Below are 15,578 nucleotides of genomic sequence, written 5' to 3'. Positions count from 1 at the left end.
AATTTTAAAAATGTCAAAAATCTTCCAATTGATTTATAAATTCAGTGTATTTTTAAACAAAATTCTACAGGTTTTTGATGGAAATTAAGCTGTTTTTAAATTTTATTCAGAAGATGGAGTACAGCCTTTAAAAACTGTGAATCACTAGGTTGTACATCTGAAACATATAATATTATAAATCAACTATACCTCAATAAAAAAAATATGCAGAGGAGTGAAAACCAAGAATAACAGCCAAGTCAGCCCTGAAGAACAAGGTGGAGAAACTTACACTATCAAATGTCAAGATTTATTTAAAAGATGCGGTAATTACGGCATTGGTTATTAGCACAGACACAAATGATAGAGTGTTAGAGATCCCTGAAACAGTCCCAGACATGTATGGAATGTGGTATATAACAGGCAGCATTGTAGATTGGTTGGGAGAGGATGAACTGACTGTTCAGTAAAAGGCATTAAGTCAATTGGTGATCCATTTAGAGAAAAAAAAAAATGAGTTTGGATCCCTATCTCACATCTTGCACAAAGAAATCAATTTTAAACAAAGACCTAATTGCAAAAGGCAAAACAATAAAACTCTTATGAAAAAAAAGTGGAAGAATATCTTTATGACTTAAGGGTAGGGTTTCCTCATCAAGATTCAAAAGATTTCCTCATCAAGATACAAAGAAGTGCAAACTATATATAAAGGAAACATCTAAGTTAAGAATGTCTGTTGATCAAAAGACACAAAAAAAGTGCAAAGAGAAGCTCATACAGGGAGCAATACATAGAACCTACAAAGGATTTGTAACTTTCAAGAGTGTATAAAGAGAACTTAAAAAATCAATAAGAAAAAGACATCTCAATAGAAAAATCATCAAAACATGTATTCCCCAAAAGAAGGAAAATTGGCCAATAATAGGTATGAAAATGAGGTCAACTTAAACAATAAACAGAGCAATACAAATTTCAACCATGAGATATTTGTATGGTCTAAAATTGGCAAAAATAAGAATTCCGACAGTACCCTTGTTGGTATGAATCTGAAGCAGTGAGAACTAAAATCTGCTCTGTTGGAGTGTAAATTAGTTGTAACTACTTGGTAATACAATATATTATCTAGTGAAGTTGAGTATGTGTGTTCATGCATTTGTATAACCCAGCAATTCCATTTCTAGCAGTGTACTCTAGAGAATATCTTACACCCATGTGCCAGGAGACAAATATAATAATATCCATACTATCATTGTTCATAATGGTAAAACACTAGAAACAATCTAGATATTTATATATAGTAGAATGATTAATTGCATGCACATAATGTTGAGTAATAAAGCAGGAAAACACATCTAGCATTATTCTGTGTATTTACATTTTTAAAGCATATGGATTTAAATAGTAAATTATATAGGCTTAAATATACTTTTGTAGAAAAACTATAAAGAAAAAACAAGGAAATGATGAAATTAAAATTCAGGATAGCAGTTACTCCTGGAAATGTGAGAGAAAAATATGACTGAGGAGGCACATTGTATTAGTTAAGGTATAGGTTTAGCTGCACTTGACAGAAATCCCAAATAGTGATGTAAGCAAGATGTAAGTTTATTTCTTTGTTTTGAAACAGATTGAAAATATTCTAGGCATGACAACCATGCTCTACATGGTTATCTAGGAACCAGGCTCCTGCTGCCTTTTTGTTTAATCTTTTGCGCATTACCCTCACTCACAAGATTATGGTGGCTCACCATCACAGGTGGAAGAATGGAAGGCTAAGTGACCTTCTTAAGGTCAGTTTCTAAATGTTGCACACATGACTTCTCCTTATGGTGTTCTGGCTAGAATTTAGTAATTGTTAGATGCAAGGAAGCTTGAGAAATGTGCCCAGCTGAAAATCAGGAGTTTTAGAACAGGGAGGAGGAGAGCACAGATATTGGGAGGAAAGTAGCAATCTCTGCCACAGGCTCATGGGGCCGGAATAGCAAGAGAAGTTATCAAAGGTATTGGTATTGTTCTGTTTCTTAAAGTAGGATGGTGAATATAGGTGCTTTTTAAACATTATTTTATACCTTCCTTATAAATTATATACTCTTTTGTATATATGAAATGTTTCATATTAAAGTTACATGTAATGGATACTTTTCAGGCTTTACTTTGCTTGAATCTTATGCAGCATATGGTATTGTTGATCACACCCTCTAGACATTTGAATTTTTATTGGCAAGAATCTCCAGGTTTTTCTCTTATTTCTCCATCCATTCCTTTTCAGCCTCCTGGGCTTCACTTTCTCTGCAGGGGAAAAAAGGCCTTTTCCTAGATGCCCCTCACTTGTCTCCATAATTATTTAGGATAGTTTCAAATTGGCTAATGGGTTTCCTGGATTTGGAAAAATTGCAAGAGAAAACTAATTATATGGTAAATATTCAGATTTTATCAACTTTTATTCATAATGTTCTAGCCATACATGAAAAAAGAGAGGTTAGCACATTTTCTTCTTTGTAATTTTATATAATTGTTCCTTATATCTTTTTGAACTACATCACAAAAGAACAAATAATTCTAGAGTGAGTCACAAGTACCAGTGCATCTTGTAAAGGTAAGAAACAGCAACTGTTCCCATAGATATATACATATAACATCATTAGAATAAATCTTGGAAATAACTCACATCTTTATAATCATGTACCACATGTTATATCTTCTTATAAAAATCATCAATTTACTTGACTACCCGGCATAATGACTGCATTTCCTAGCCTTCCTTGCAGCTGGGTATGACTAGCTGACATAAGTCTTGGCCAGTGGAATATAAAAAGAAGTCATTACATGATAAATTTTAACATATATTAACAGGGACTATTTTTTTCCCCAATGAAATAGTCCCAGGCACACATGTATTTGAAAAGTTCTATTCACTTAAATTTGTTAAAAGCAAATGAGATAAAATTCATTTGGTCAGCATTCAAGTTTCAACCATATGTTAGGGACTGTGTCAGGTTCCGGGAATACAGGATTGAACAAATTATAGTCCAACCTTCAAGGAGCTCACGGTCCAGAGGAAATCTAGTTAAATGCTATGGCAGACGTGGCTATGCCCAAGGTGCTGTGGAAACACAGAAAATGCCAGTTAGCCAGGAAACTCAAACTCAAGAAAGTTGACAAACTTAATGTAAGTTTACAAAATAATTTTTTAAAAAATAGCATCCAAATTCTCAGTTATTATAAGCATTTTAAATATAATTTCCATTAAAAAAATAGAGTCCTAATGTTATTGTAGTAGGTGGAGGTAAGAGTGACAGAAGGAACGCAAGTGAACTCCATTAACTTTTTAAATATTTTCTCTATTTTATAGATTTTTTACATTGGTTGTATAGTAATCTTATAACCAGAAAAAAATAATTTAAAAATCCGACATTTAAACAGAATATGTATTTTTTAAATGTAGCAACATAATTTTTTGATTTAGCAACATGGTTTTCATGAGATTTCTGGATTGAAATCTTTATCTTAAACTCAAACTCATGTAACATATTGCATATTTTATACATACCTTTTTTAATATTTTAAATTCAATTTTACTTAATGTAAATATGTGATACATATGTCTTCATAGTACTTCACTGTTATTGCAGTGTAGATATTGTCTCGCATTATAATTTAAGGCAGACTCTAGTTTCACTCATTGGTTATAACAGATTAGAAGGAGGAAAACGGTACAGTTGACCCTGGAAAAAGGTGAGGGTTAGGGGCGTCAACCCCTATTCAGTAAAAAAATCTATGTATATCTGTACAGTCAGTTGGACTTCCTCCCTATCTGTGGTTCAGCATCCGAAGATTCGGCCAACCACAGATCATGTAATACTATAGTACCTATTTAGTGAAAGAAACCAGCTTATAAGTGGACCTGCACAGTTCAAACCTCTGTTTAAGGGTCAACTGTATGCACAGTTCTTAATCATAACATAGTACCTGCTCACTGTCATATTTTTCACTAATCTGGAGTGTAACCATTTTCTTGTGAACTAAAGTTGTTCAAACTCATTTTTCTTTTTTGTGATTTCTTAAGATGGGAGCAAGACCCATTTTCACAGACTTTGCTCTTCACTTTGAAGAACTGAAAAGGGACTAGTCAAACCTCATCACACTCATGGCCTTCTGTATCTTTGCTTCTATCACTTAGTCTAGGTCATTGTAAAGCACTCTCCCCAAGGTGATTTAGTAATCCAGGACTTCTTGCTGGTGTCATTCAGATACTGTACTATAACTGTTATATTCTCTCTGATTCGCTTTTCAACAAAAATGAAGTCTTTATTTTTTTTTCCTTGCAGACTTTGCCTTCAAGAGAAACAAGGTTTTTAAATACTACACAAATGCCTTGCCTGCAATCATCTTCAATTTGGAGTAGCTGTGAACACAATTCAAAGTCTCAAATATTAACAGAACATGTATCAGAGTTAGATTCTTCTTTCCATTCCGTTCTATCATTGCCATCAGGTAAGGTTCCTTTTAAAAAATCTCTAAGTAACTGAATTTTTTATGGTGAAATCTAATCCTGTAAATACAAGGAATCTGATAAACTTTTATCAGTTGTCACTGGATATTAGAGCTAAACAGTTTTCATAGAGAAGTTAATCTAGTCACATGCTGAATTAATGTTCTATCTTTAGGTTGATTTTTTAATTCCTTGGAAACCATTTTGACTTACTTTGGGAAATTCTTAGCTTTTGATCTCCTTTTGATGTTAAACTTTTAGCATTTTATTGATAACATGGCTATGCTGTTGAAATGTTTCTCAGCAAGTCAGGGTTTTTTTTCTAATGTGTTGTTTTGCATGGAGTTTTCCCTGCCATGTTGTATTCCTCCATCTATAATCAGCATTGAATTTCTCTGAGAGAAGAAAATTGTCCATCTTTAGACACAGTCAACTTTTGAACCTCAAAAATACCTGTAATATACAACCGAGCAGATGAGGCATTGCATCCCTATATCCCTAAGATGGCTTTAAGTTTCTTTCCAGTTCTTGTCTTGTGTTCGAATGTTTCCAATCTTACCTACATTGGAACTGAAGTAAATATTTAGGGTAAAAAAGGAAACATTCTTCACACTGGTTATCTCAGGCTCCTCTCTTTATGGGAAGATATCTCAAATGGGCTTTTGCTTCCTTTGCAGCTTTTGGTTCTAATCATCCAGGGACTGCTCCTCTTTGTAAAGCACTATTTCTTGTACCTATTCCTGCCCTGAATCTTAGTTTGGTTTTTACCAGCATTACAGTGGTTTCTTAGCTACACACCATACTTTGAAGTAAGTTCCTGGTAGGAACTATTTTACTCCATCCTTGAGGAAACCTTAATAATAGAAAGAAAAAATAATATATATAACAATAACACAGCTAACATTTGGTCTTAGCATACACTGGGTCCTATAAGCACATTACATTTTCTTGTTTGATGCTTGCAGCAACCCCATGAGGAAAGATATTGTTGTCCTCTTTATCTTACATATAAGAACATTGAGGCTTAGAGATGTTAAATTACTCATCCATAGTACACAACTAGTAAATGATGGAGACAGGATTTGATCTGAGGTGGTCATTCTCCAGAGCCACACTCCTAACCGTACTCTTTACTTCCTTTCTGTTTTCTTATTAGTAAATTTGTTTCTCTGATGACAAAAATCTAAGAGCTGGCATAAATAATCTTTCATCCTACTATGTCACATCTAATAAGTTAAGATTAGCTTCCTTACCTACTACTTAGGGTTATCCATTTCTTCTTGTGTTCATTTAATAAAAATCTGAATACCTGCTGTATACTAGGTACTAAGTAGGTGGTAGGAGTATAAATACAAATAAATCCCTCAAGGTACTTGCATTCTAGTTTGACAACTGAAATATAAACTAATAAGTGAATAAAGTGTTATGAAATTTTAATAAAAAGCCCACAGGTCACAGTGTGGGTTCTAAGGAAGGTATATGGGTAGAACAAGCGCCTTCCCTAGTTATGTCATGTTTTCCCACAACTCAAGAAGAACAGTGGTAGAATAGGCGATACTCCATATAAAAGTTAAGTGATATATCTTTGGAAAAACTTATGTTTTGATAATTGCAAATGTCAGAATCCTGAAATGTTTAAGTAGCATATTTAATTTGTATTCTTATTTTCATTTTGTCATATAGTTTTCTTATGGTCATAGTATAGTGATAGCATTGAAATCCATCTTACATCTGACCCTTGGGAGAGTCTCCAAGGTGATACTTATGAACCCATTTTTTGTGTGCATATTTTTCCACACTTGAGTATGGATCGGCCATTAAAATACATCTTTTTATGGAGAGATACTTGTTTAAAATTGAGACCCTTCCTGGGTCTATCCTGATTTATGCATTCATAATTAGTTTTCTTAAAAATGAATATCTTCTTTCTGTAGCAAAACTTTGAATAAATCAACTGCTTTATAAAATATTTCTTTATGTTTCTTAGGAAAAAGTTTAGGTGTCTCTGTTGAATGCTTTTTAAAAATGATTGTTTTTGCATTCTTGATTGAAGAAAATACCCTTTAATTAATAAATGTGAAGCACATCTATTTTATTTATTTAGCTCCTCTTTTGGTTGTGAGTATGGAATATAAACATAGTGAATTGAACGACTCTCCTAAGTCTCTGTTTAAAAGAAGAGAACTAGTTTGTCAATATGTTTTGATCTTTGTAAAAGTAGATTTCATTTTGTGATTCATAATACTAGTAAACTAAGGGAATGTGAAACAGCATTTTCATAAAAGGTTGCATCTGAATTATAGTGGTTTTCCCTCAAGTAATTAAAATTGTGTAATTATGTCTTTTGGAAACTTTATTTCAAATGCAGAGTTTGTAGGGGTGGGGTGGAATGGATTTAGAGTCAGGCAGGTTTGGCTGTATATTTTATTAAAGACCTTTTGGGAGCATTTGTTTCATCTGCAAATAGTATTTAATATTTATATTTGTTCATCTTAGGTACTATTTCAGTTTATGAAGTTGTTCATTGTTAGTGTTGTTTATTTTACATATAATCAGTAATTTCCAAAATACTGCTAACAACATGCTTGGAAAGAATAGTTTGCCACTTCTAATAGTTATGACTTTTCAAGCTTTAGCTTATTTTTCTAAGTCTTAATATTGGAGTCTGTAAAGAGTGATTTCACTAAAAATACTTTTTTTTGCTTTATTTTTCTAGATGTGCCTCTTCATTTTCACTTTGAAACATTGTTAAAAAAGACTGAAATAAAAGGAGATCTTTCTGAAAATAAATTTGTAGGAGACTGTATCATATCTCCATCACCTGGTATGTCATTTACAAATCTTGGTACTTTATATACCTTTTACATCTTTCATATACTTATTACTTTTGCTAAGGAAGTAAAATTTAACAAAGGAATGAATGTAAATCCTTAATTTTTAATATTCACTTTTCACAAATCGCACACACACATACAAATAGAAAATACACAGGAATAATCCTAACAGGATACTTATTGAATGAGAATTATGAAATATTATTGATAAATATAAAAGGAAATTTAAATAAACATGGGGAAACAGCACTGCTGGATGGTAAGAATAATTAGGATATCAGTTCTGCCTTTTGGTTTATGTTTAATGCAACGTTCAATGTAACTTGAAGTTCTAAAAGAATTTGGTTAACATAAAATAATTGTAAAGCCCATTGGGAAGAATTAATGGGAAAATGTAAAAGGAATTGCTGGAAAAAATATTGAATCTAGCCCAACCACATATGGAAACATGACAAAAATCTATAATCATTAGCATAGATTCTATTTTGCTTACATTTAGGAAAGTAGATCCATGAAACAGACTACACAGCTTATTCTTTATTATATAAAGGAAGAACTGCAAATCAATAAGAAAGTGGAGAACTATTCAATGAACAGTAATGTTAGTCTTTTGGGGGGAAGTTTGTTTATACACTCATTTCATATCATGTATCAGAATAAATTCTACTTGGTTCCAAGAATTTTAAATAAAACACTAAAATTACAAAATAAAACTTGAAAATTATAATGAAACTCTGAATGGGGGGTGGAGACATTGTCTATGCTTGGAAGAAATCAGAAAAAGAAAGACGATACATCAGCATATTTTCACTATCTACAAAGCTAAAATCTCAACATCAGAACGTCACACAAGATAAATTATTTCCAGATGAAATCATCATCTCCCTCAAAAACTCAAGAATCACTGAATGCCTGTTAGAATTAGAGTTCTGAAAGGTAGCAGATTTTTAAATAAACTTATAAAAATAAGTAGCCTTTATAAATACCAGTAATAACCTATTAGAATTTGTAAAAGAATAAATTATCCTAGACATATTGACAATGAAAATATAAAATATCTAGGATTAAACCTAATAAGGAATTACATGAAGAAAACTTCAAAAGTTTACAGAGGAACATGAGTATATGCTTATATGGAGACAAATACCCTGTTCCCATCAGAATATGGTAACTTAAGATGTCATTTTTTCCAAATTAACTTATAATGTAATTCTTTTTTCTAAATTTTATTTATTTATTTATTTTTATACAGCAGGTTCTTATTAGTTATCTATTTTATACATATTAGTGTATAAATGTCAATCCCAATCTCCCAATCATCACACCACCTGCCCCGCAACTTTCCCCCCTTGGTATCCATACATTTGTTCTCTACATCTGTGTCTCTATTTCTGCCTTGCAAACTGGTTCATCTGTACCATCTTTCTAGATTCCACATATATGCGTTAATATACGATATTTGTTTTTCTCTTTCTGACTTACTTCACTCCATATGACAGTCTCTAGGTCCATCCACGTCTCTACAAATGACCCAATTTCATTCCTTTTTATGGCTGAGTAATATTCCATTGTATATATGTACCACATCTTCTTTATCCATTCATCTGTCAATGGGCATTTAGGTTGCTTCCATGACCTGGCTATTGTAAATAGTGCTGCAATGAACATTGGGGTGCCTGTGTCTTTTTGAATTATGGTTTTCTCAGGGTATATGCCCAGTACTTAAAATGTAACTTTTTTTTAACATCTTTATTGGAGTATTATTGCTTTACATTATTGTATTAGTTGCTGCTGTTTAACAAAGTGAATCAGCTATACGTATACATATATCTCCATATCTCCTCCCTCTTGCGTCTCCCTCCCACCCTCCCTATCCCACCCTTCCAGGTGGTCACAATGCACTGAGCCGATCTCCCTGTGCTATGTGGCTGCTTCCCACTAGCTATATGTTTTACATTTGGTAGTGTATATATATGTCAGTGCCACTCTCTCACTTCGTCTCAGCTTACCTTTCCCCCACCCCATGTCCTGAAGTCCATTCTCTACATCTGCGTCTTTATCCCTGTCCTGCCCCTAGGTTCTTCAGAACCATTTTTTTTTTAGATTCCATATATATGTGTTAGCATATGGTATTTATTTTTCTCTTTCTGACTTACTTCTCTGTATGACAGTCTCTAGGTCCATCCACCTCACTACAAATAACTCAATTTCGTTTCTTTTTATGGGTGAGTGGTATTCCATTGTATATATGTGCCACGTCTTCTTTATCCATTCATCTGTTGATAGACACTTAGGTTGCTTCCATGTCCTGGCTATTGTAAATAGTGCTGCAATGAACATTGTGGTACATGTCTCTTTTTGAGTTATGGTTTTCTCAGGGTATGTGCCCAGTAGTGGGATTGCTGGGTCATATGGTAGTTCTTTTTTTAGTTTTTTAAGGAACCTCCATACTGTTCTCCATAGTGGCTGTATCAATTTACATTCCCACCAACAGTACAAGAGGGTTCCCTTTTCTCCACACCCTCTCCAGCATTTACTGTTTGTAGATTTTTTGATGATGGCCATTCTGACCCGTGTGAGGTGATACCTCATTGTAGTTTTGATTTGCATTTCTTTAATGATTAGTGATGTTGAGCATCCTTTCATGGGTTTGTTGGCAATCTGTATATCTTCTTTGGAGAGCTTATAATGTAATTCTAATCAGAATCCCAGAATCATTCTTCTTTTGGAACAAAGTTATTCTAAAGTTTATCTCAGAATGAAAATGTTGAATAGCCAATAAAAATTTTAAAAGATCAATAAGGAGGTGTCAGATATCGAAATATAAAGGCATAATCATTAAAACATTGTGTTGCCCATGGAAGCCAAGGGAACTAAATTTAAAAAGCCTAGAGACAAACCCAAGGATTCATTATACGATAAGAGTGATATTTCCTATTAGTGTGGAAAAGATAGCCTAGCCAATAAATAACAATAAACAGTTCTTATGAAGCATTCCTTATATGCCAGTACAGTACTAGTTGAAGGGCTTTGTATGTGTAAATTGTTTTAATCTGTACAACCCTGTAAGGTAGGTATTATAATTATTTTCTCCTTGACTAGCTTTTCCCAAATCACAGTTGAGTAGTAGTAGAGGCAGGATTCAAATCCAAGCAGTCTCTCTCAGAGTTAATGCTTTTAAACAACTAAGTTTGTCCTGTAATCAGTGGCATTAAGTAATAACTTTTTGGAAAAATAAAATGAGATCTGTACCTCATACAGCACATTAAAACAAATTTAAGATGGATGAACATAAATACATTCCAGATAGCTTAAAGAGGTAAATGTTAAAAATGGTATCTTAAAAGAATTAGGAGAAAAACTAGGTGTAGTCAATGATAATAATGAAAATGCTAACAATTGCTAACATGTACTTGAGCACTTATGTACAAGTCACTGTGCTAAATGTTTCTCCTTTTTCCAATTACATTAATATTAGACATTTTAATCATCAGTTCTGGCAAGACTGTGTAGTAAAAACACGACCCTAAAATATTTCAGGTGCAATTAATTGATACAGGCCTTTTGGGAAGTACTGTGAAATGCATTACAAGGCCTTTAAACTACGTATTTTTTTATAAGCTCATTGAGAAAAAAAAAAAAACTTGTGTACTTGTTCACAATAAATGTTTGCTAAACTGTTAACTCTGTACTCTGATCCAACAGATCCATTTCCAAGAACCTAGTCTAATCCTAAATATGAAACCACCTTTATTCACAAATATATTTATCTTATCATTATTTGTGGTAATGAAAAATTAAAGACAACTTGAAGAGAACAGTAGGAATGTGGTTAACTGTCTATCACAGTGGAATATACAGCTTTTTAAAGGATCATAAAAGTTCATCTACGGATGGAAACATTTATCAAAGAATGTTAAGTGATATTAAAGGACAAATGTTTTACTTCTATGTATGGTACAATTATAACCATGTAAAAATGTTTATACTTGTATCAGCCAAATGCAATGTACGGGCCTCTTGGGGATCCTGATTTGAACAACTCGGCTGTACACACACACACACACACACACACAATTTTTGAGACAGAGAAATTTGAACATGGACTGGCTGTGCATATTAATTATTGTGTTAGAGGTAATAATGCATGTGGTTACATAAATACACATTTTATCTGTTAGTTTATTAGAGATTCAAGCTGACAAATAATGTAGATAAGATATGATGTCTGGGATGTGCTTTAAAATACTACAGCAAAAAAATAAAAAGCTTGTGGGAGAGAGAGAACACAAGATTGGTCACCAGCATTCGTGATGCTGAATGATAGGTACAGGGGAGTTCATTATTCCATTTTCCATTTGTGTTTCTTGAAATTTTTCCACAGTCAAAAGTTAGAGAAAGAAAAAAATGAAAGCACTAAGGCAAGAAAAAATTGCCTATGCTTAGGAAAAAACACTAAAGAAATATAGGAAAATATAGGTTATGTTTAGGTACTTTTTCATGATTTAATTCTACTTGGAAGTTATCCTGATACTAAAATTTTTTTATTTAAAAAACGTGTGCATGAAGGTGATTATTTTAAGAATGTCCATAATACAAATAATATCATGATGATAACAAGTAGCTCCAACAGCTAGGGAGTAGTTAAATGATACTCTCTCTAATCAGAGGAATGTTAGGTGACCATCTGAAAACATAACAATGATGAGTGAGTTACCAGATTTAAAAAAAATAGTTATACATATATCCAAATAAAATCATTACATTTGAAATATTAATATGAAATATATGTATATGACTGAAAGGGAATATGCAAAAACAAAGGTAATTATATTTCTTCTAATCTTGCTCTATTATTTATCTGACTTTAAAAAATGGGGCAGTGTACGGGAGTTCCCTGGTGGGCTAGTGGTTATGATTCCAGTCTTTCACTGCCGTGGCCTGGGTTCAATCCCTGGTCAGGGAACTGAGATCCCACAAGCTGCTCAACCAAAACAACAACAACAAAAAAATGGGGCAGTATAAATGTTAGGCGCAAAATTATTAGTGATGTATCAATAATGTCGTGACATGTTAGTAATGGGAAATTAAAAGCTAGGAAATGGAAGACATTTGAATTGAATGCTACAGTAACGTTAGGCACATCAATGAAGTATTTTTTTGTATACCAATCTCTCCTCCCCTATTTTCTTCATTCCCTACCACTCCCAATCCAAATAATTAAGTATTAATTAGGTTTCACCCTATATCCGTCTTAAACAGCTGGCCATTAATTTTTCTTTTCTACAGAATTAAGTAAAACTAGAGTCCAACATTTATTGAGCACCTACTCTGTGCCAGGTAGACGATTAAGTGCTGAAAAATTAAAGGCGAGTCACAGGAAATTAAAGAAATTATAATGTGATGGGGAAGCAGACACACAAATGACTATTAAATGATGTTATGGGTACAGACATGATAAAAATATTCTTTAAAAAGGGGGGAGGGGAGTGTATAACCTTGCCTAGCAGAAGGTAGAGGAAGAGAAGTTAAGGGTGATGGGAAAAGGGCAAAAAGAGGAACTTCAGAAAGATGGTGATGCCAAGTATAGCTTTAAATACTTAACTGGAATTTAGAGGAAGAGTCAAATTTTCCAAATCATTGTTTCTCAAGTTTTAATGTGCAAATTACTTTGGTGATATGGTTAGAATGCAGATTCTGATTCAGAAAGTTTGGAATGATGTCTGAGATTCGATATTTCTAATAAGATCCCTGGTGGTTCAAATACTGTTGGCCCATATTAAGTAACAAGCTTTTAAAATGGAAAAAAATTACATAACTTGTCATGGAGCCATGAAACAATGTGATGTGTTCAAGTATATACAGATAGCCTGGTATTCCTGTAGGGCAAATTGTGTGAAAGTAAATAGATGTTTTTGTGCGTTACCTCAGAGCTTGGATTTATCCTATACCGTCCATTAGAGTTAGCGATTATGACAGAACTGCTGACTTCAGGTAACAAGAAGGTAGGGAAAAGACAAACTGAAGAATTGATTATTTGCCAATTGTGAGGAAATACCAAAGCCAACTTAAGGGCCTGTACTCATCAAAATATTCAGAGTCATGAAAGACAAGATAATGGAACTATTTCAGATACGAGAAAACTTTAAAGAGACCTGCCAACTGAATGGAGAGTGGTCACGATTTTCTGTAAAGAACAGTATAGGACTAATTGGTGAAATTTGAATGAAGTCTATAGTTAGCTAATAGGTAATTATTAACTTCTTGGTTTTGATAGTTGTATGGCTATGTAAGAGAATGCCCTTGTTTTTGAAAAATACATATGGACATATTTAGAGTAGAGAAGCCTCATGTCAGTATTTCATTGGCATTCAGAAAGATGAAGCTAATGTGGTAAAATGGTAACATTTGGGGGATCTGAGTGAAAAGTATATGGGACTCCTTTGTATTACTCCAAGTTTTCTGTAAGTCTGAAATTATGTCAGAATTAAGTTTTATTTTTTAGAGTGCACAGAGAGAGGAACAATAGCACCACAACCCACACAAGTCAGAACCCTAAGGCTCAGCCTTCTTCACCCACACTTCCTCGTATCTAAACCCCATTATCAGTGTGATCTTATGCTTCAAACCGGCTTCTCTGTATTTCTACCAATTTCAGTCTAACTTAATGATCCCTTATCTGTACTGCTGAAATAGCCTAATCAACTTTTATTTCCCTTCAATCCCTGCAGCAATTTATATTTTCAAAAAGTAAATCTAATTATGTCACACCTGCTCCCCATCCCCATCCTTTAAAATATTTGACAGAGGGGATATTCTTTAATAGAGTACCCCTAAAGCCCTACTTACATAGGCTGTTTCCTACCTATTCGTGGTTTCCACCGTGCTTCCTTACTCTATGCTACCTGGCTGCTGTCCACTTGCCACATTTTTCCCGTCCCCTGGTGCCTTGGGCCTTTCTACCACTCTCTCTTCCTTGCCCTTACTATCCATCTGCTGTTTCTGTTCCTATTTTGTAATCTAACACTTTATCTGGGAAGCCTTTCCAAGAGCTCTCTTACTAGTTATACTCAGTATCTCCTATCAATAGTACTTCTGTTTTCTATCACACATCACTTGCAGTTTTTGAGAATGCCTATAAACTACATCAGGGGCATGGTCCATGCCTGTTCTCGCTCACCACTGTGTCCCCAAGGTATAACACAGTGCCTGGCATGTAACTGGCTGTCTATAAGGTTACCAAATGTATAAATGAAAGGTAAGGAAGGGAAGGCAGGAGACAGGAGAGATGCTGGGCCAAGATGTATCTTAAAATGGAATTTAGGAGAAGATTTGGGTAAGTGAGAACTGAGAGACTGGGAGGGTTATCATCAGGACAGGTGAAGAGAAGGTGAATTACACTCTGAATTGCCATGCATCAAGAGTCCACTACAACCTTACAAGACACCAAAGAGTAAAAGGGGGAAAAATGTAAAGAAAACTTTTGAGTAAAATTAAATAAAAAGCATCACTTTAGTGAAGGTTAAGGTTTCTGATGTGCTTTTCCAAGACAAGGGGGGTGGTGAGTTCCTTTTAGAAGAGATGGGTTGAAATTTGCCTGGAATTTGCTTTAAAATACTCTAGAAAATGAGTGGACACTATTGGAACACCAACACATGCCAGGTATATATACATTTTAAAACCTAACAATTCTAGCTACCCCTTTGTAGAAATGAGTTTAGAATTATGTCTGCCATCTTATTTTACTATTTAACATCTTTCTCTGCATTCTTTTTCTTGGGTGGCAAGAAATCTTGAGGGCTGCCTTAGAATTCTGGTTACCATTTTTCATGAGGGCTTAAAAAAGTTGCCATTGTTTTTTCCTGCATCTGCTTTTGCTTTCTGGCAATCTGATTCTCATTCCTTTGCAGTAATTTTTCCCTTCTCTGGTAACTTTTAGGATGTCTTCATACTTATGTGCTATATATATTTTTTTCATTTGCTTTGATGTTCAAGTGAGTTATTGAAATATTAGATTTAATATCATTGTGTAAAAAATTTTGGCTATCATTCCTTCAAATATTACATCCCATTCATTCTATTCAATCCTTTGTTAACTTATTTTGGTTTGTCCTTTTTTTTCTTTTTTTCATATTTCCATCACTCTATTCCTTTGAGTTGTGGAATTACTCTTCCAACCCAATGATCTTGACTTTTAGATATGGCCATTCTGTTATTCAGGGCAGTGAGCAATGATTTTGTTTCTCAATTTCAACAATTATACTTCCCATTTC

At 33.7% G+C, this 15,578-nt stretch overlaps 1 protein-coding gene across 1 annotated transcript in view; it reads left to right on the top strand.

Annotated features, from left to right (window-relative positions):
* KANSL1L (KAT8 regulatory NSL complex subunit 1 like) overlaps window positions 1-15,578 on the top strand; it is a 168,708-nt gene that overhangs the window by 141,323 nt on the left and 11,807 nt on the right. Inside the window, 2 exon segments of the mRNA XM_082467398.1 lie at window positions 4,308-4,473; window positions 7,188-7,295. Of these exon segments, the coding sequence (XP_082323524.1) occupies window positions 4,308-4,473; window positions 7,188-7,295 (274 nt within the window).

This window comes from Balaenoptera physalus (assembly GCF_965194825.1).
Source record: "Balaenoptera physalus genome assembly, chromosome: 6".
Taxonomy (NCBI): domain Eukaryota; kingdom Metazoa; phylum Chordata; class Mammalia; order Artiodactyla; family Balaenopteridae; genus Balaenoptera; species Balaenoptera physalus.
Note: the sequence above shows the minus strand (reverse complement) of the source record. Positions and strands in the feature narration are given on the sequence as shown.